Source organism: Rhinolophus ferrumequinum, chromosome 16 (genome assembly GCF_004115265.2).
Source record: "Rhinolophus ferrumequinum isolate MPI-CBG mRhiFer1 chromosome 16, mRhiFer1_v1.p, whole genome shotgun sequence".
In the NCBI taxonomy this organism is placed as follows: Eukaryota; Metazoa; Chordata; class Mammalia; order Chiroptera; family Rhinolophidae; genus Rhinolophus; species Rhinolophus ferrumequinum.
The window spans coordinates 50,856,829-50,879,485 of NC_046299.1; the positions used below are offsets into that span (position 1 = coordinate 50,856,829).

The 22,657-nt window shown below is 36.8% G+C and overlaps 1 protein-coding gene across 1 annotated transcript in view; it reads right to left on the reverse strand.

Moving 5' to 3' along the window:
* Positions 1-19,795, reverse strand: part of CFAP70 (cilia and flagella associated protein 70) — a 67,150-nt gene extending 47,355 nt beyond the window's left edge. The window contains 8 exon segments of the mRNA XM_033129735.1: positions 392-486; positions 1,548-1,730; positions 3,851-4,030; positions 7,348-7,427; positions 7,598-7,696; positions 16,242-16,428; positions 17,653-17,755; positions 19,756-19,795. Of these exon segments, the coding sequence (XP_032985626.1) occupies positions 392-486; positions 1,548-1,730; positions 3,851-4,030; positions 7,348-7,427; positions 7,598-7,696; positions 16,242-16,428; positions 17,653-17,715 (887 nt within the window). The 5' untranslated portion in view covers positions 17,716-17,755; positions 19,756-19,795.
* Positions 19,796-22,657: the final 2,862 nt, after the last annotated feature.

The window sequence follows — 22,657 nt, forward strand, 5'->3', positions numbered from 1 at the left end:
AAGGGGCTAAGACAGCCAGCGTGTGTCCTTTTTTATCGGAAAGCACTTCCCTCTTCCAACTTTCTACCAAGAATGTGAATGTGCAAGCTGGAGCTTCAACACCATTTTGGACCATGAGAAAAACTTGTGGATGGAAGGCACATGTTAAAGAAGGAAGAGCAAAAAGAAAGATTGAACCTGGATACCTCATAACACTGAGGAGCCGCCATACATACCAGCTCCGAAATAAAAAACCACCTTGGTTAATTCACCATCACTAGAAGCCTCTGTTATTAGTGATGGTGAAAGAGTCTCAGATCAACTTAACCCAAATACAGATAAACTAAACAAAAGTAATATTTCTTCCCACCGACACTTTTGTTGTCTAGACATATTCCCTTTCTCTTCCTACCTGACCACTGCAGTAGGATCAAGGTAGCGGCGACTTTCCAAGTCCCAAATAATCCTTTTCTTTATGCACTCTGATTGGTTCCTAAATTCCCTGTCCTGTAAAATAAAATAGAGACTTTTGTTCCCTCGGTGTGCCACAACTTCATCCTGCTCAGCCTGTGGGGCATTTTTTTAATGGATTGGATCACAATACTTTTATTACTACTACTATTACTACAATAAGAATGACTTCTACTGTAAATACTACCATCATCTTAAATTTTAGGGTACTTAACTATTAATAAAGTATATAAGATAAATTACTTACATTATCCTTATACTGATCCAGTACTAACTGCCAAATATTCACTCACATAACCTCAATCAGTGATTCTCAAAGCTGGATGCATATCAGAATTATTTGGGAGCTTCTTAAAAAATAATCAACATCTGAACATTTGTATGATTTTAAAAGTAAATTCTTATGTAAGTGATCTGGGTTAGGGCCTGGCCACTGCTATTCTTTTAAAAGCTTTCCAGGTGATTCTAATGAGCAACTAGGGTTGAGACCTACGATTTAAAAATAACTATAACATAAAATCTAACTATCTAAAATAAAATATCTGATCTAAACGAAAACATAAATCTAACAACAATTTTCACTAATTGCAATAAGAAAAGACACTGTATAATGTTTTTCAAATATTTTAGCATCATCTATACTATTTCAAATGCTTAGTGTCATATATATATATATATATATATATAAAATAATTCAACCATTCCCATCTTACAAATTATTTTGCTGAAACTACAAGAAACGATAACAAAGATAGCTACGAGGGTGATAATCTGGGAATCAATTAGGAGGAAGACACATAAAGTAAGAAGGAGACTTGAACGCATATCTCTTAATTTTTTATTTTGACCTGTGACTATAATATTACTCACTCAAAAATAAATTTAAAATAAAATAAATTGTAAATTTGAATTTATTATTTTGTTTGCTGGACTTAAGAAGTCGAGATCTCTTAATCAGAATTAGATAACTTTTATTTTGATTTGTAATTGTTTCATTTTAACAGATGACAGTGTATACAAATAACAGTGATTCACAAAATATTTTATCATGTGTCAGTGTACTGATTTTAACACAAAAATCTGCATAACTCTCTCACCTCTGGGTGGTTGAGTTCTCCTTCTTCTTCTTCATAGGGCCCACCAACAATGAACGCATCTGGAATATTATTAGCTCCTGGAGCCACAATGTTGGCAATAGGCCATTTTTTGGGCCGGGGAACAGGTTCTCTTTCCCCTCCAAGCTTCAGAGTTCCATTCTTGAAGAAAATGGGACAGTCTTTCTGCAAAAATAAATACCAGCTATCAGGAAATTTTGTAAAATCCCTTGAGATGAACGAAAGGATTACTGAAGTGCCTTTTCAATGGAATGCTAAGCTCTGTCTAACAGACCCTTCTGTGATTATCTTAATCTATAGAGGGGCTTGTGCCATTCTTTGTCTTTGTGCTATTTTATAATTTTGTAATTTATAGAAAATTGATAATAATGCAAATTATTCTTGTCCATAGATATGCAAATTTATTATGTCCAGTGGAGATTAATTGATTATTGCCCTATGACTGATGACAAGTTTGGAATTATTAGCAAAATCATTTCAACATTCCTGATTGCTTTCATATGGGTCATTTCCTCAGATTCTTCTTTGAACTGGTTTAAGCCACTGTTGTCATTTTATACTTATATAAAGGTCATGATGTAATTTTTTAAAAATTATCTTTTAGAAAACAAACTCAAATTTGAATAAGGCCTAAAACTATAGGCTTCTGATATCTATAATTTATCTAAAATATATTTGCAATAGAAAGTTGGTAAAGATATAAATAAGAAATTTATACAAAGGGAAATTAGAAAATCCAACATTTAAATAAAAACATGCCAGATATCATTAAAAAATAAGTGAAATGCACATTAAAACAATGAGATACCATTTTAAACCATAGATTGGCAAAATCAAAGTGTGAAAACATCAGTGTTGCCAATATTGTGAAGGGAATGTTATTCTTATACATAGTTGATGGAAAATGTAAATTGGTACAACTATGGAAAGCAATTTTGCAGTCTCTAGTAAAATTTAAAATTGGCATACCCTATGTAAAACTAAACTAGTCCAGTTCCATGTGTTAAGTTTAAAAACTTCTGAGAAGGAGGGGCATTTCTGGAATGGCAGAGTAAGGACTTCTGAAAACTTGCTCCTCCATAAAACAACAAGAACACTGGGAAAATTTGTCAAAATTAAAGGTGCCAAGACCATTCAAAGGGGACGGGACAGTCTTTTCAACAAATAGTGCTAGGAAAACTAGTCACCTATATGCAAAAAATGAAGTTGGACCCTTACCTAACACCATATATAAAAATGAACTCCTGGAGCCACAATGTTGGCAATAGGCCATTTCTTCTAGCTCTTAAAAATAAGAGCTAGAAGAAAACTTTTAGAAGAAAACAGAGTGGGAAAGCCTCATGACATTGGGTTTAGCAATAATTTCTCAGAACAACAAAAGAAAACATGGACAAATTGTACTTCATCAAAATTAAGTACTTTTGTGCATCAAAAGATACAACAGAGTAAAAAAAGGCAACCGATAGAATGGGAGAAAATATTTGCAAATCACATATCTAATAAGGGGTTAATAGCTAAAATATACAAAGAACTCCTAAAACTCAACAATAAAAACAAAAGGTTCAAAAATGGGCAAAGGACTTGAATAGACATTTCCCCAAATAAGACACACAAATGGCCAATAAACATATGAAACAAATGCTCAACATCATTAGTTATCAGGGAAATGAAAATCAAAACAGCAAGGAGATGCCACTTCACACCTATTAGGGTGACTATTATCATAACAAGTGTTGGCAAGGATGTGGAGAAATTAGAATCCTTGTGCACTGCTGTTGGGAATGTAAGTAAAATGGTGAGGAGGAGAGTTCTATACTGAAAATCTAAAATGGCAATAAAACAGATAGTAGTAGTAATTAATTACACCCTTTTAGCCAACAATTTGGAAATCTCTACCAAGAGCCTCAAAAGACCGATCCAAAATCATTCTATAGAAATTTGGACTAAGAAAATAATCTGGAATTAAGAGGAAGTTTTGTATAATAAAGCACATTATACAAAATCCACAAAACATATGCATAATGTCAATTTTTAAATGTTTTAATATTTCCATCATCGATATGTATTTATTGATATAAATTACATGTAATCTATAATATGTGTCATACATAAACTGTTAACATAAATATCTATTTATAAAACAGAAGTAAAGGTCATTTTTTTTTAAGCCTAAAATAAATCGCAGCCATTGTCAGAGCTTGCTTTGCATGAAATTTTAGCAGGTGAGGACGAAACGCCCAGAAATGTGTTTAAACCTATGTAAATATCTGGCTGTGGGGCTTTACCTCTCCAACTAATGGAACTTGCAGACCAACCATGTAGTTCTGCACGGGTCCTACTGGAATAAAGGCTTCAGGCACAGAGTAGGCAGCCTCCAATGTGACCTTCAGGAGATTGCTCTCTAAGATCTGGGCTGCGGTCAATAATGGCTCCACCACAGATATTTTAACTTGAAGACTGCATTGCTGGAAAAGAATAAAATGATGCAACATTCTGAAAACGCCAGAGGCCTCTCCTTTTTTTGCATTTGAATATCATTTGAATATCCTATCGCTGTTCAAGGTAAAAAGGTCAAGTTTATTTCCATGCAGAGGATTCAAATAACTTTCTCTCGGTCTCATGAGTTAGAAATAGAGCCAAGAAGAGAAACTTTCCCTAAGCTAGAGCCCTTCCCTTCTACCATATTGAGGTCAAATATGTAAACAAATACATATAGAAGAGAAATTGGAAGGTTCTACACTGAAATATTAATAGTGGTTGCACATGAGTGAGTGAGATTCGGGTGCTAGTTTATATTTATGATTATTTTGTAATTTAAATATAGTGCTTTAAAAAAACTTTTAGATTTTTATTAAATATTTGAAAACAATATTCTTTAATATAGTTCTATTTTTCAAATATGAAAAGTATTTTTGGCAGCATGAATAAGCCCTGGGAATGAATTTTTTAGAAGGGCTGCCAAAGATTTGATGTTAGAGATGTACCCAAGTAGGCAGTCAAGACAGCTAGTCTTTTCTTAAATTAGAGAGGAGACAAGAATTTGTTCATTTTCATTTTATTTCTCAGGAATCAACATTAATAAGAATGATTAATATTGCCCTTAGAGAATTAAGTATCATGCTAACGGGAAATTCCCAAGTTATTTCCCCAATAAAAACTTTGATTTGGCAAATGCGGTGTTTTTAATATGACATATTTTTTTCAAATACATTGTATCTACCCATATATATAGATATAGACATATATGTATATATTTTAATACAGGATACAATAAAAAATCGGTTGAAAACGTCTGATGATATGCCAGGCACTTTACTATAGCACTAGGAATATAAAGATGAAGAAGACATGGCCCCTTCATCATGGAATTCATGTCATAATTCCATGATTTATGATAAATGCTATAATAGAGACCTGTACAAAATGCTCTAGTCCAGGAGCACCAAGGAGGAAATGGATAATTAATTATTGGGGTATAATTCTAATTATTGTAGAACTAAGTTTTACAAGATGAATAGTTTAGAATCTGGATGAGCAAATAAGGAAAGAGAAAATAATTCTGTCCAGAAAATAAATCTGGACCAAAAAAAAAGAGTTTTATGTAACAAGGTACTGAAACAGTCTGGTGTATTTAGTTCAGGGGTAAATAATTCAGGATTTCAGAACATAAAGCACAAGGAGGGGCGGGCTGAGAGATGAGATTGAACAAGCGTCCGGCTCCTGTCATAAATGCCTGCTAAACAATCTGGCCCTTAATATGTAAGCAATGGGTGAACCTATGAACCACCCAGAACTAACCATGGGAAGAGGTGTGATCACGTTCACTTTTAAGTCGTTCTGCAAGCAGTGGGAAGGCTGACCTGGAGGCAGGCAAGGGCAGTTACAAGGCGACTTTTGATGTTCCAGATGAGAATTACAAGTTAATAAAGAGTAGGAATGAAGCTAAGAAGAAAGAGTCCAAAGGCACTTAAATAGAAAAGGCTGAATTTCATGAAAGGCAGATTTGGGATTTGGTTGTAGCCAGGGTCTGAGGGGGCAGTCATACATGTAATGTAGGTCCTATGTATGTGCTATAATTACACAAATGGGTGATGCCTCTAGCCAAAATAACTAAGATAAAAGGAAGAGTAAGTTTGAGGGAGGATACTGAGTTTAGTTTTGGAATGTTAAATTTTAGGTGTCTATGGGCTATCATTATAGAGCAAACCAGTAGTAGGTGGTTGTAAAGTCTGACATTCTGGAATTCAGGAGAAGGGTCTGGGCTGGAGCTTTTGCATTTGAAGTCTTCAATATTGGTGACTGTTAAAATCATGGATAACCACCCCCTTGGAGTATGAACACAGACTAAGAAGAGAAGGTGGTCAAGAATAACACTTTCATACTTAAGGGACAAGCAGAAGAGAGAGCAGGAACCTGAGAAAGTACAGTCAGTGAGTAGGAAATCAGAACACCAAAGGGAGGAAAGATTTTAAGAAAGAGTCACTGAAAAATGGGACATCTCTGGTCAATATATCTCTGAGAAGATAAGCAAATGTCCCTAAGCTTTCTAACTTGTATTGATCAAGACAGGGAACATTGGAAGATGAATTGGAATCTCCTTTACAAGTACAGGTTTATATCGTTTTAGTCTCGGAGTCTTAAGAATAACCAGTGTCAGTGTTGAAGCTTAAATATAAAATTAGTGAGAACTCTCAAGCAAATGCAAGTTAACTGTCATAAATTTTTTTCCTTGAGAATGTAAAACAAGTAAACACAGGAATATTATGAGCAAAGATCAAGAGGACTGACAATTTATTTGACTGACTTTTTTCATGTATCTAAGGAAAGTCAACAGTACATATAGGCTGTGAGACTGGACCATGGGAGGCAGACTGAACTCAGATATATACCTCTTTCCAGCACAAGTCAGATGGAATGACAGAATGATATTGAATAATATCTTTATATCCAATTAAAGGATAATGCTATAATAACCCCGGAAAACAAGAAATGCCATTACTAAACTACACATTTTTAGGGATCTTTGAAAGACAGAAAGCAAATTAAATCAGATCTACAAAAAAACAAAACTAGAAGAAACCAACCACATCCTAAAAGAAGAGGACCACAGGCGATGCAGGAATGGATTGTGGCAGCTCCAAGGTCAGAATCAACAAAAAGCAGCAAGGCGTCTACAGCGATGGTCAATCAGGGCACTGCATTCAGAACAGTTGGGTCAGTTGGGCCCTCCTCTCTCCTTCACTTGTGCAAAACAGAAGGCAGCTGCAGGCATCTGCTGCGCTTGAGCACACTTGCACCAGAGTGGCAAACAGGTCTCCAAGAAGCTACTGATCCCCAGGAGGAATGGGAAACACAACCCAGAAGACAAACAGCCTGCTTCCCCTCCACCAGGAACCAGAGGCAGGCTACCATGCCAGAAAGCGCGTTAGGTGCGTTCATATACTACTTAATTTAATTCATCCAGATATAGCTCAAGAGGCATTTTCATGGTAAAGCCTTCCCTACATCTGCCCCTGGGCAAAGTAACTGATACCTACACTGTGCCCACATGCCCTGCCCCACCATTTAATCACACTGAGTCAAAATCCGTAATAGGTAGACTATGGACTCCAGAAGTAGGTCTGTGCCTTATTTATCATTGTTTCCCAGAAGCTAGCACTATGTGCGCCTATATAAAGAAGGTACCTGATAAACTGGACTCAACTGAATTGAACCTTGATATCAGACGGACTTGTTAGACAGAATGGCAGGCTGCAATGTTGGGAGTTAAAACTCTGATTACCTTAACACCTGACTGAAGAGCCTCTAAGGGCGAGCCTGGCACAGGGTGCAGTGGGACCATCATTTCAAATGAACTCTCTCCTGCAAAAAGAAGGCCAAGTCAAGCCAAAAAAGGAAGGGTTAGGCAAAAATAAATGTGCTCTTTTCATCAAACTCCTCGAATTCAAGCAGGCTGAGTTTTTTTCATTTCGCTGAAGTTAAAATTTTATGAGCCCTGTTATATCTGCTTTTGTGCAAATCACACATCTGACCTTCCACTAAAGGAAGAAGATCCACCACAGCTTGACCAAGTGTTAAGGTCTTCTCATCTTTCTGTTTCTTTTCCTTTGGTAAAACTTCAGTCACAGTTACTAGAAAAATCAAAACAAAGAAAATGAGAACACATCTAGCTTCGCCATCAGATAACCGAGGTGCAACAAGCAAAGTATTATCAAAGAAATTTAAGTTAAGAGAAATAACTTGAAACCCTAAAAGGCACCATTATCAGTGACTTCTGGTGGAAAATACTGGATCACCTCAGAGATTTTTTTCCTGTAACAACTCTGTAATTTAAAAAATATATATAATGTTGGCATATTTCTAGAGATCACATGAAACTTACAGATAAATTTAGGGGAAATGACATCTTTATAAGTTGGTCATTCCTGTCTAAGAACATGGTACGCTTTTCCCTTTATTCAACCTCATCTCTCTCAAAAGTACTTTCTTTATAGTTTGTTTGTATCAGGACCCAAATAAGGTCCACATATTGTGATTAGTTGAGGTCTCTTAAGTCTCTGTTACTCTTTAGGTTCCCCTTCCATTTCTTTAGATTTTTCCCATTTTTATTTTTCTAAGAAATTCTCCATTTTATCTAAGTTTTCAAAAGTAATGGCAGAATATTCCTTATGTCTTTTTAAAATTGTGGTAAAATACACATTACATAAAATTTTCCATACTAACCATTTTAAATGTATAGTCCAGTGGTATTACATATATATTACCACCATCCATCTCTGTAACTCTTTTCATCTCCTAAAATTGAAACTCTGTAACCACTTAAACAATGACTCCCCATTCTCCCCTACTCCTGGCAATCACAAGCGTACTTTCTCTCCCTATGTATATGGCTACTCATACACCTCATATAAATGTAATCAGAAAATATTTATCTTTTTGTGATTGGCTTATTTGACTTAGCATAATGTCCTCAAAATTAATCCATGTTGTAACACATGTCAGAATTTCCTTCCTTTTTAAGGCTGAATAACATTCCATTGTATATATATACCACATTTTGCTTGTCCATTCATCCATTGATGGACACATGGGTTGCTTCCATGATTTACCTTTTGTGAATAATGCTACTATGAATATGTGTACAAACATCTCTTTGCGAGCTGCTTTTAATTATTTTGGATATATTATATTCCCAGAAGTGGAATTGCTAGATCATATGGTAATTCAATTTCTAATTTTTTGAGGAACTACCAGTTTCCACGGTGACTGTACTGTTTTACGGTCCCACCAAAACTGTACAAAGGTTTCAATTTATCCAAATCCTTACCAACACTTGTTTTTTTTGTTGTTATTGTTTGTTTTTTTAAGATTTCACTGGGGAAGGGGAACAGGACTTTATGGGGGAACAGTGTGTACTTCCAGCCCTTTTTTTCCAAGTTAAGTTATTGTCCTTTCAATCTTAGTTGTAGAGGGTGCTGTTCAGCTTTCAAGTTGTCCTTTCAGTCTTAGTTGTGGAGGGCGCAGCTCAGCTCCAGGTCCAGTTGCTGTTGCTAGTTGAAGGGGGTGCAGCCCACCATCCCTTGCGGGACTCGAGGAATCGAACTGGCAACCTTGTGGTTGAGAGGACGTGCTCCAACCTACTGAGCCATCAGGGAGCTCAGTGGCAGCTCAGCTCAAGGTGCTATGTTCAATCTTAGTTGCAGCGGGCGAAGCCCACCATCCCTTGCGGGACTCGAGGAATCGAACTGGCAACCTTGTGGTTGAGAGCCCACTGGCCCATGTGGGAATCGAACCAGAAGCCTTCGGAGTTAGGAGCATGGAGCTCTAACCGCCTGAGCCACCGGGCCGGTCCCTTGTTTTGTTTTTTTGATAGAAGCCATCCTAATGGGTATGAGGTGGTATCTCACTACAGTGCAGGTTGGCTTTTCCCTAACAATTAGTGATGTTGAGCATTTTATCAGCCATTTGTACATCTTTGGAGAAATGTCTATTCAAGCACTATGCCCATTTTTAAATCAGGTTGTTTGGTTTAGTTGTTGTTGTTGTTGCTGAGTTTTGGATTTCTCTACATATTCTGGATATTAATCCCTTCTCAGATAAATAGCTGGCAAATACATTCTCCCATTCTGTGGGTTGCTTTTTTTACTCTGTGAATAGTGTCTTTTGATGCACAATATTTTATTTTCATTAAGTCTAATTTCTCAATTTTTTTTCTTTTGTTATCCTGTGACTTTGGTATCATATACAAGAAATGTTTGCCAAATCTAATATCATGAAAATTTGTGCTATATTTTCTTCTAAGATACTTACTGTTTTAGGTTTCATATTTAGGTTTTTGATCCATTTTGAGTTATTTTTTTAAATATGCTGTTAAGTAAGGGTTCAACTTCAGTCTTCTGCATGTGGATATCCAGTTTTTCTAGCACCATTTGTTAAAAAGACTGTCCTTTCCCTCATTGAATGGTTTCGGCACTCTTGTCAGAAAGGATGGCCATATATGAGAGTTTATTTCTGAGCTCTCTATTCTATTTTATTGTTCTGTATCTCTCACTTTATGCCAATAGCACACCATTTTGAATGATGTAGAATTGTAGTAAGTTTTGAAATCAGGAAGTGTAAAACCTCCAACTTTTTTCAGATTGTTTTGGCTATTTGGGGGTCTCTTGAGATTCCATATGAATTTTAGGGTGGGTTTTTCAATTTCGGCAAAAAATGTCATTGACTTTTTAATAGGGATTGCATGGAATCTGTATATTTCTCTGGGTAATACTGACATTTTAACAATATTAAGTCTTCTGATCCATGAACATGGGATGTGTTTCCATTTATTTGTGTCTTCTTTAATTTCTTTCAGTAATGTTTCATAGTTTTCCTTGTATAAGTCTTTCAATACTTAATTTCTAAGTATTTTATTCCTTTTGATACTATTGTAAATGGAATTGATGCATAATTTATTTTTCAGATTGTTCATTGTTATTGTATATAAAAGCAACTGATTTTTGTATACTGAACTTGTATCGTGCTACTTCAATGAATTCATTTATTCATAGTTTTTTCTTGGGGAATCATTAAGGTTTTCTACATATAAAATCATATAATCCGCAAAAGAGATTATTTTGCTTCTGCCTTTCCAATTTAGATACCCTTTATTTCTTTATCTTGCCTATTGCTCTGGATAGAACTTATAGTATTATGTTGAAAAGAAGTAGTGAAAGCAAAAATCTGTGTCTTGTTCCTGATCTTAGAGGAAATGCTTTCAGTCTTTTCAACATAATGTTTGCTTTGGGTTTTTCATATGTTGAGGTAATTTCCTTTCATTCCTGGTTTTTTTAGTTTTTTTTTTTTTTTTTCATAAAGAGTTAAATTTTGTCAAATGCTTTTCTGCATCAAGTAAGATGATCATGTGGGACTTTTTTCTTCATTCTGATGATCTGGTGTATTACCTTGATAGAGTCGTATGCTGAATCATCTTTGCATTCCAAAAATAAATCCTAATTAGTCATAGTGTATAATGCTTTTAATATGCTGCTCAATTTGGTTTGCTAATTTATTTTCTTCGGATTTTTGCAACGATTTTCATAAGACATACTGGTTTGTAGTTTTCTTGTTGTGTCCTTGTTCAGCTTTGGTGTCAGGGTAATGCTGGCCTCATAGAGTGAGTTAGGATATATTCCCTCCTTTTTTGGAAGAGTTGGAGTAGTATTAGTATTAGTTCTTCTTTATGTGTTTGGTAGAATTCACAAGTGAAGTCATCATGTCCAGGACTTTTATTTATTGGGAGATTATTTATTACTGATTCAATCTCCTTATTAGTTATAGGTTTATTGAGATTTCCTTTTTTCATGACTTAGTCTGGTAGTCTTTGCGTTTCTAGGATTTTGTCCATTTCATCTAAGTTACCCAATTTGTTTGTGGATAATTGTTCATAGTATTCTCTTACAATATTTTTGATTTCTATAGAATTGGTAGTGATTATCCCACTTTACGACTTTAGTAATTTGAGTAATCTCTCTTAGTTTAATTAGCTGGAGGTTTGTCAATATTGTTGATCTTTTCAAAGAGCCAGCTTTTGGGTTTATTGATTTTCTCAATTGTTTTCCATTTTGTATTTTATTTATCTGTGCTCTAGTCATTATTATTTCCTTAATTCTGTGACCTTTGGGTTTAGTTTGTTTTTCTTTCTCTACTCCCTTAGGTTGAAAAGTTAAACTATTGATTTAAAATCTTTCTTCTCTCTTAGCATTAGTATTTTTAGCTATAATTTCCTTCTTAGACCACTTTCACTGCATCTCCCAAGTTCTGGCTTGTGTTCCTATTTTATAACTTCCCTCTTCTTTGATCCATTGATTATTTACAAGTGTGTTAATTTCCACAATTCCACAATTGTAAATTCACAATTTTGTGAATTTTCCAGTTTTCCTTTGTTATTGATTTCTAACTTCATCCCATTGTATCTGTAGAAGATAATTTGTAAGATATCTTTTTAAATATATTGAGACTTGATGTGTAGCCTAATATATGGTCTATCCTGGAAATGTCCCATGTGCACTCAAGAAGAATGTGTATTCTATGGTTGTTGAGTAAAGTGTTCTGCATATGTTCATATTTTTAGTCTGTTTCCCCTATATTACTCAAATTAGGTAGTTTCTGTTGTTTATATTCCAGTTCATTGATTCTTTCCTCCATTCTGCTGTGGAGCCTATTCACCGAGCTTTTCATAGTGGTTAATATATTTTTATTTATTTTTATTTATTTTTTTAATTGGGGAAGGGGAACAGGACTTTATTGGGGAACAGTGTGTACTTCCAGGCCTTTTTTTCCAAGTCAAGTTGTTGTCCTTTCGATCTTAGTTGTGGAGGGTGCCATTCAGCTTCAAGTTGTTGTCCTTTCAGTCTTAGTTGGGGAGGGCGCAGCTCAGGTCCAAGTCCAGTTGCCGTTGCTAGTTGCTAGTTGCAGGGGGCACAGCCCATCCGGTTGAGAGCCCACTGGCCCATGCGGGAATCGAACCGGCAGCCCCTGGAGTTAGGAGCATGGAGCTCTAACCGCCTGAGCCACCGGGCCGGCCCCGTTAATATATTTTTAGTTCTAAATTTTCTATTAGGTTCTTCTTTATATCTTCTATTTCTTTCTGAGACTTTCTATTTCTATTCTGAATATTTCTGCTTTTTTTATTTGTTTCCAGCATGTTTTCAATTGCTTGTTGAAGCAGTTTTATCACGGCTTCTTTAAAATCTTTGTCTAATAAATCTAACATATCTGTCACCTTGGTGTTAACATACTAATTGTCTATTTAAATTCAGTTTGAGATCTTCTGGTTCTTGGTATGATGAGTGATTTTTTTCAAGTGAAACCTGGGCTTTTTGTACTGTTATGAAACACTGAATCTTATCTGAACCTTCTGTTTTACCTGGCTTTTTGGCATCACTCCAACAGTGGAAGGGGAAGGGCGCACTGTCTCATTGCCAGGTGAAGGTAGAAGTCTAGGATCCTTACTTAGCCTCCATTGCTACCTGAGGGGGAGAGTTCCTCCTTACTGCTGAGGAAGAATGGAAGTTCTGGTTTCTTACTTGTTCTCCACTGATAACCACAGTGAGAGCAGACTCATTACCATGAGGTGATAGTGAAAGACTTGACCCTATGCTAGGCCTTGTCTGACACCACCCCACTGGGGAATGGAGGGGCACCCTGCTACTGCCAGATTGGGGCAGAAGTATAGGCTCCCCATGTGGCCTCCACTAAAACCACATGGTGAGGAAGGGGTCTCATTACCAGAGGGCATAAAAGTCCTGGCTCCCTCCCTATTTGGTCTTCTCTGACTCCACCTAGTTAGGATGTTAGGGGCACCTAATTTCAGCTTTGTGAGAGTAGAAGTCTAGGTTCCCTATTCAGCTTAGGTTGGGTGGGGCCACAATTTCTTTCTGTGGTGTTTTGCTGGAATAGAGCAGTTACTGTCTAAGTTTTCTGTCTTTCTAGGCCGCCCCTTTCCTGGTCTTTTGGTTAGAGAGAGCAGACTTTTTTGGGCTTTTTGGTTTGCACCCATTAGGGTTTCCAGGTTGCTGGCTTCTTCAGCATCAAGTCTGGGACATATGAGGCAAAAAACAAACAGAAAAACCCCAAGGAACTCACTACTATGTTATTCCTCAGGTCTCAAGCTTCCTTCTCTCCACCTTTCAGTGTTTCATGTTTGTTTTATATATAACGTCCAAGGTTTGTAGGTATACTTAGTGAGAGGAATAGGAAAAAGTATATCTACTCCATCTTCTTGGAGACAGAAGTTCTGTTTTAAATTCTTCTTGATTTCTAATGACTGCATTTAAGGTTATACCATAGTCCCCCCTTATCCACAGTTTTGCTTTCCACGGTTTCAGGGACCTGAGGTCAACCATGGTCTGAAAACATTAAATGGAAAATTCCAGAGATGAACATTTCATAAGTTTTAAATCTCATGCCATCCTGCTCCATCCCACTCGGGACGTGAATCATCCCTTCGTCCGGCATATCCACGCTGTATATGCTACCTGCCTAATGATTTTAACTGCCTGTTAGGCACTTAGTAGCATCACCACAATCAGACTGACTGTCAAGATATCGCAGTGTTTGTGTTCAAGAAACCATTATGTCACATAACTTTATCACAGTATATTCTTATAATTGTTCTATTTTATTATTAGTTTTTGCTGTTAGTCTCTTGCTGTGCTTAATTTATAAATTAAACTTTATCATAGGTATGTATGTACAGGAGAAAACATAGTACTCTTAGGGTTCAGTACCATCTGTGGTTTCAGGCATCCACTGGGGGTCTTGGAATGTACCCCCTGCAGATAAGGGAAGACTATTGTATCTCTTTATCTATATCTCACAAGTTTTGATATTTGGAGTTTACTGTTGATTCTAAATGCTCTGCAGTTTTAATTATGATTTTTTCTTTGTCCCATGAAATATTCGTGTATCTTAAATTTTCCAAGTGGATTCATTTTTTTTTGCTATCTGTGTTATCAATTTCTAATTTTGTTGACTGTTGTATTTTGATTAGAAAACTTTGTCTGTATGCTACTGATTCTTTGGTATATGCAGGACCTGCTTTATGGCCCAGTATGTGGTCAGTTTTTATTATATCAATCTTCTTTGTGTGTTTTAAGAAAATATATATTATTTAATGAATGGCATGAGAGCATGACGACTAATTCTTAGAGAAGACTTTTTTCCTCTACCCAGGGCCTAGACAGATATGATGGTGAATGGATTTTTTTTTCTAGTCCATCCTTTCTTTGTGAGTCGTTTCTGATGGTGAGGGGGGTGGTTTCAGGCTTACCTCCCCATCTACAGCAGCCCACGTCTCTGTCCCTGTAAGAGCATTAAAGCCCCCCACCCCAACACACACTAATGGCAGCTGTTCAAGAGTTCCAGCTTTCAGTGCTTGCTTTGCTTCTGCAACAAAGGGGTTGCCCTTTCTTTCTCATGAGTTTGTTGACACGTTTAAAAGAACGTTCTAGTTCTGCATTTCTCATCAAACATGCTAGGAAAGAAGGCAATCAGTTCACTCTTCTTATTTGGGGTGACCGAGAAGCACACAGCAGAAAAGAAAAAAGTAAAATGGAGTGGACAGAGACCGTGGGTCCGATGAATGCCTCCATGGGTAACCAATTCCCAGGGAGGCCTGAGCTAGGAATCACTCTTCTGCAACAGTGTTTCCCAGGAGTCAGCTGAGACTTTTGTTCCAAGCTGCAGCTCCTCTGGCAATTGCGAATTTACTGGTCTGGGGTGGGACCCTGAAGACTATTTTTTCCCAGAGCTTCAGTGACTATGGAAAGAAAGATTTGGAAAGTATTGCTCTATAATACTGTATAGATTCCCAGGTCCCAGCTCTCTGTGTTTGGGATCTTGAAATCTGTGGTTTTTGGCAGGCACCCAAAATGTGTCATTAAACAAACAAAAAAAATGTGCCATTAAACAAACAAAAAAAAAAACTAAAGAGTATGGGTAAAACAAAAAAAGCCTTAGACTAGTACATTGTGTAGGAACGAAGTATGTCAAAGATAATACTGTATAGTTAGAAACTGTAAAAGCATGGATACAGAAACCATCCATCCACTTATCCATTCATTCATTCAACAAACACTTTTTGAGCCCTTTTATGTCCTAAATATTTCTATGCATTAGAAATTCTGAAATAAATACTGTAAGATACAGCCCATATTTCCAAACTGCCTCCTCTAGCAAGAGATGCAAATAATTGCTATATAGTATGGTGAGTATACAGAACTACAGATAGTGTTGCCAAGTAAAATACAAGATGCAGATTTTAAAATTTGAATTTCAGACAAACAATGAATAATTTTTTAGTATAAGTATGTCTCAATTTTTTGTTTGTTTGTTTTTTGCTAATTCTGGCAACCCCAAATACAGGAATACAAAGGAAAACCTCCCAACTCAGCGTAGGAGATAAAGGCTGCAAAGTTCAATCATATATCGAAAGGTCTTTGATACAAACTGGTTAAAATTAGTAGGCCATGTCAACGGCTGCCAAAGCCAGGAAGACTCAAAGTATACCATGTTATTTCTTAAGATTAAGAAAGTAAGGTGTGTCCATCTGTCTTAACAACAGCTACTAAATACCTCAGAATCTCTTCATAACATACTCATATAATTAACATTTTTAGAACCACAAGGACTTACAGAACACAGGTTTGTGAGCGAGGTCATCTAAAGTGATTCCTCCCTCAGGATTTAACTCAAAACTGCTGGTGAAGTTGTATTTTGCACTTCCTTCTGGAGAAACAGTAATTTTTGCAGAGTCTCCCAGAACCACCTGATTGAATTCTGCACGAATAAAGGTAACTGGAGAATCTCCTTTAAAACATTTCTGTTGACAGAAACATACTACTTTACAATTATACTCAAATGGAGAATTTTCCTACGCATCTGGCATCTCATTTTGACTTGCACTAAACAGCATTTTCCATGTTTTCCTATCAAGCTATACCACACATACAAAAGGGGTAGGTAGAAAGTCTTTAAACAAATTTAGTTGTAGCTGAATGCTACAATGTATTTATTTTTAACCTAATGATTTGGATTTACTTAAAAATATTACTTGGTATCTTTTTTTAATTTTAAGCAGAAAGAGATTTAATGCAAAAAACTAGGTGCTCAAGCAACACTGTATTTAAATGCTATTATGTTGGAGTTTTTAAAAATAAAATTTATTGTGTTTATAAAATCATATTGTGGAACAGTTGGAAAGTGAGAAAAGCACATATGAAAACAAATTACCTATAATTTCTCTCTAATATGCAAGTACTATTAACATTTTAGAATATATTTCCAGTGTTTTTTGTGAATACGGAGTATGCCAAACAAATGTATACACATTTTTAAAAAGTAAAAAACTGTATCACAATTATAATATTCAATCATATACCGATAACAAAAGATGAATACAAGTCATGTGTACACATTTTTGTGGCACCCCCCGGTATATATGTGTATACTTGTATGTATATGTGTTTGTGTGTATATATATATGCACACACACTTATATATACTTTTTAAATGTATACCTTTCAAAGCAAAGTAGAGATCATTTATTACATCCTGCTTTGGAATGAGCTTTTTGACTTATATTGAACATTTTTCCATTTCATTGTTCTTGTAATTTTTAATAGTTACATCTTATAGTTTTATTATTTAAATTCATCCAATAAAATTAATCACAAAAGGAACTCTGGAAGAATTCAGTTCCTTTTCAGGAAAAAGAAAGTGCTGTCTAGGAAAACGAAAATCACCTCTTGGTTTACCTGTTAAATTTAGTATTCCAATTGCCAGGTATTATACGACCACAGTAACATCAGTTGCTGATTCTAGACTCTCAATAAGGAGCACTGAGAAGGAAGAGCCATTGCTATGTAAAGACAGCAGGTTTGGTGGTACAGGATGATGCGACACCCCATTCCTCCTGCTGGTGCTCCCAACACATCATCCCCCCACCCACAGGTAGATGTTTGACAGGGAGACCTGAGCTCAGCAAACATATTTTCAAGAAGTATGAATAAACGAGGGACTTCTCAGCTTTCCAAAATAACTTTACCAAGTCATATCCATCTGTCACAGTGATCTGCACAGGTTTGCCTGATGGTGAGGCCTGCTCCATAATGGCACTTGGGCAAAGTCTGTGTGGTCTTCTTTAGTCTCTGAAAACATAATGAATGAGCCTGTCCGTCCACTCATGTACCATAGCTGCACAAGGACTCACGTTACATCATAACCAATACCAGGGGAGAACTGGGGAAATGCAATAGTCCAGCTCTGTTTTATGCCCTGTCCAAACTCTGCTGCTAGACAGGCAGGGTTTTAGGGAGCTGGTCACAAAGATGATACCACTTGTAGTGCTAAAAAGATCATTTTACATGTAACTAACCCAGTAAGCACAAATTATCACGAGACAAAGAGGACAGAAATGTCATTCCCCAAAATCCCATTCCCCACATCCTTCATAGTGTTCTTTGGTAGTTTTGTTTTTTTTGTGTGTGTGTGTGCAAAGCTCCACTAAAGGATTATTTAATCTCCCAGTTAAGAAGTAGACACAAAGAATAGTTTAGTCCACTGGAAAAAGTCCTGACATATGTCTTATTTAGTCAATGACATTTTCTAACTATTTTACAACACTAAGGACACAATTTCAAAAATAAATTGGATAGGGGTGGCCGGTTATCTCAGTTTGTTAGAGCGTGGTGCTGATAACACCAAGGTTTGATCCCCGCAGGGGCCACTGTGAGCTGCACCCTCCTTAAAAAAAAAAAAAAAAAAAAAAAGGTGGTTATAAAAATAAATAAATAAATTGGATATGTTTTTAAAAAGGATCATGTTTTCTGACTCAATTCAAAGTAGAACTTAATGCAATTCAAATGTTTACTTAGGACATACTATGCTAAGTGTGTCTAGGACTGGTGGTATAAAAAAGGAGGTATCTTGCTGCCCCCAGATTGTATAATTATATTGCCTCTTCCCAAATACCCCCTCATTTTCCCAGTCACCTGAAAGTGTCAGATCACTTGCTCAACACCAGATCTCCAGGCTCATTCAGGCCTAAGTGGCCCTGACAACTTTCTTACTAAGTTTACATTTGAAATGACTTTTTGCAGTAGTTTCCTTCCTTCCTTTTCAATAGTACCACGTGAATTAGACCTTCACTAGCCTGACCCTAGACAAATGCCTAACTTCTCTGAGCCTCAGTTTCACCTTCTGTAAAATGGACAAGAAAACGTCTGCCCTGTTTCACATTTGTTGTGAATATCCACTGATAAAAACTGGAACTTTAAGCAAACATCATCAGTCTAGAGGGTCTACAGAAGGAGCTAGGGTTTATGAAAGTTCTACGTAATCACGTGAATTCTTCTGTGTTTATAATAAAGCTCTATGATTCTAAATTCTCCTTCCCTTAATTTCCTTTTCCCTTCTATAAATACTCCTCCATCTTGGCTTGCAGGCCAGAGTGTGCAAGTGACTTGCCATGTCTGCATGCCCTGGGTTGTAACCCTTCCCTCCACTCCGGACCCCCACCCCCAAATAAATCCTTTCTGGGGACAAAACACCATGATTTTTCAGTCAACACCACTAAAATAGCAAAACTGCATAACCTATGAAGCAAAGCACAAATGGTATTATTAATATGCACTGCTTTTCGTGAATGCTCAATAACCCCCTTAAAGACAAGTAATCTGTCATTCACATTTACAGCCTCTGAGGGCCTGGCACCACGCCTTGTCTGCAAGAGGCGAAAGAGGCATATTTGTTGAATAACCAAATGCAAGAAATCTGACTAACTACAAGGTACGGTCAGGGCAGTCAGGCAGGGGATCCTGCTGCCCCAACAAGGCACGCACTTCTTATCACCTGCTCAGAAGAAGCTATAGGGTAAGAGTCAAATCAGAAATAGTTTAGATGAAGGAGACGACGGGGTGAGGTGTGGTCTGGGCTCAGTCGGTGCTTACAGCGGGGGCTGTCTGGCTTTGACTGGGAGGCCTGGGGTGGGCGGGAGTGACGTCACCTAGCGGGGTGGTGGCGTTTAGTTGTGTAGGGAGTGCAGCCGTGCAGGTGTGCGTCTACCGTAGTTTAGGGAGCAGAGATTGAGGTAACGGGGTGTGGCTTCAGGGCCGGGAAGCTAGGGTTTTCTGAGAAACAGCTGTCTTACCTGCGACAGCCGCAGAGACGTTTTCGCAACTATAGCAACCAATTACCTCTCGCGAGAACTTAGTTTCTGCAATCACCACAAGTTTATCCCAAGACTCGCGATAACGTTTTGGGAGAAGACTAGGAGCTGCCCGCAAGGTGAGCGTCTGCGCCTGCGCTCTGGGAACGGCGCGTGGGAGCAGCAGCTTTCCTACCTGAGGTTACTCCTGTTTCCGCAGGTGGCACAAGTTTTGATTATGTGCAAAGTTTTCCACCTTTGCATTTTGCTTTATCGACCCTTTTCTTTAAATGTCCTTCCATAAATTAGAGGAGAAAAACCAAAAAAGAAATTCATATAAAGAGAAAATAAAGCCTTTATTAAACGGGTTTGAAAACAGATCGATTAAATCTTTCTCCATGAAAAATTCAGATAACAGTATTTTAAAAGTAAGCCTGATTCACACACTGTTGGTGAGATTGCAAAACAATGCTGCTTCCGGTGCCCAATATTTATATGATAAACAGACTTGCAGTAAATGATGTTAATGAAAAATGTGAATACATTTGAAATTCAGCATTAGAGTTGTAATAACAAAATACAATTGCAAAAACCTGGAAACAAACCAAGTGCCCATCAATGGAAAAGTGGGTGAAAAAAACATATATTCACAAAATAGCATATTTCAAAATAGTCAAAATGAATGAACTACAGCTACTCAGAACATGGAGGAATCTTAGCAGTATGTGTACTCAACAATGTTGTATATTAAGAGCCAGACTGAATGGGCTCCCACTGGCCAAATATGAGACAACTAGAGCATCAAAATAAAGTGATAATAATGAATGACAATCCGTTGAATAAAATAGGAATACACAAGTTCACGGAAACTAAATGCAATATGTATTCCTGTATAGCATTTTGGAGCAGAATGAAAGGAGACATTGTTGAGACAGGGAAATTTGAATGGGCTTTGTGGACTAGGTGGTAGTACTGTACCAACATTTATTTCTTGACGTGTAAGGATGCTTGCTGTTATGTAGGAAAGTCACTGTTTGGGGGAAAATATGTACTGGAGTGATTAAGAGTGATGGGGCATCATGTCTGCAGTTTGCTCTCTCAAACCTCAAAAGGTCCAGGAAAAGACTAATAACAAGGGTGATATACACTACACACGCACACACATACAGTTGAGTAATGAAGCAATAAAATGTTTATTACTCAAAAATCTTGGTGAAGAGCACTTGGGAGTTCTTTCCTCTGTTTTGGCAACTTTTCTATATAGTCGAAATTATTTTAAAACAGAATTTTAAATTATATGCACATACATACATACCTCTTTCCATGAAAACTCCATGCTTAGGATAGTTACCAGAGCCAAACTTTAAAAATAAATTTTATTTCTGCTAATAAACATATTGTGGATGAAAAAGGGGCCACATACTAAACCTGACAAGCTCAGGGGTGGACTGCATGGTGGGCCTGACAAACTCAGAGACGGAAAGGATGGTCTGAACATAAAAATTCCTAACTAAAAGCGAGTCTAACTAAAAGCGAGTCATGGTGGGTAGTCATGTTCTAGGCCTGTAGCTTTCTTAATAAAGGTTTGGCTTTACCTTAAGTGAGCCTGTCAATTGTCTTTTTGCAACTAAGACAACATACCTTTCAAATGTCTGAGTAATCTTTTCCAGACCCCCGGGCACAACCGCAGCACCAGAACAGAGACCACAGAACCCCTCATTGTTATCTTGTTCCCCACACACCATCTGTATGTACTGTAAATGTTATTAACTGTCCTGTACACACCAATGTACAAAAAGTGTCTCTCCCTTTTACTTTTTATCTAGTTCCAGATTTCCCCGCTTTGCTTTCTCCAGCCCCCTTAATCTACCACCAATGGATTTCATGTAACCCTCCTTACATCTCCTCCTTTTATCCTAATGTATAAAATAAGCCGCTAAACTACCATTCTCTGGAGCATTTTTTCAATCCGTTGAGATTTTGGTTCCTGGCCATTGTCGTCAGTTTGGCTCAAATAAACTCATAAAAATTCTCTACAAGTTTGGACATTTTTTACATCACCAAATATTAAAATTATAAAAAATAAGAAAAAAGATTTAAAACAAAATTGCAATGTTATAAGTAATAAAATGTTCTCAAAATAAAACTATGGAACTATTCAGGACAGTATTTCTCTCTGGATTTTTTTTCCGAAGTGAGGGCTGTGAGTGAATTTGCACTGAGATAGCCATCTTACCTTGAGTACAATATACTTTTTCTACATAATAAGCTAGGATTAGGACCAAGTCTTTCTAGGGAACAGTTCTCATGATCTTGGTCTATTTCATATTTTGTTTCAAGGCCTCGGCAAACAAGGGTAAGTAACAGGTATCACTTTTTTCAACATAATCCTCATTAAACTGTAGGATACCTGAAAGCAAAACCGTGTTCAAGTTCTTTTATTCTCCTAGAGTGCTTAGTAATAACCACTCTGAATTTCCTATAGTCCTTATGAGGACATGCATTCAAATGTTTTTTGACTGATTTAAAACATCAACTTGCATATGGAAAACAGAAAAGGCCCTCTTGAGTGCTGTAGAAAACACAATGGTACTGAGAATCAGAATTAAATCATCTACATATACAAACCAGTTTTGGGGGAAACTATAAAATCTAATAAAATTTAAATTTCTTAGTTTGGGTTTCCAAGACCTCCACTAAATGACATACTATCTCATCAAACTCCTTTTTCATTATTCCAAGACTTGTTTCTAATTAACTAATCTGTTATTTCCAAAGCCAGTTTATTTCTGACAACATCAAATAATACAAATGCATTGTTCATCCTCAAATTGATCTATAGATTCAAAGCATTCACCATCAACATCCCAGATGGCTCTTTTGCAGAAATTGGTAAGGTGATACT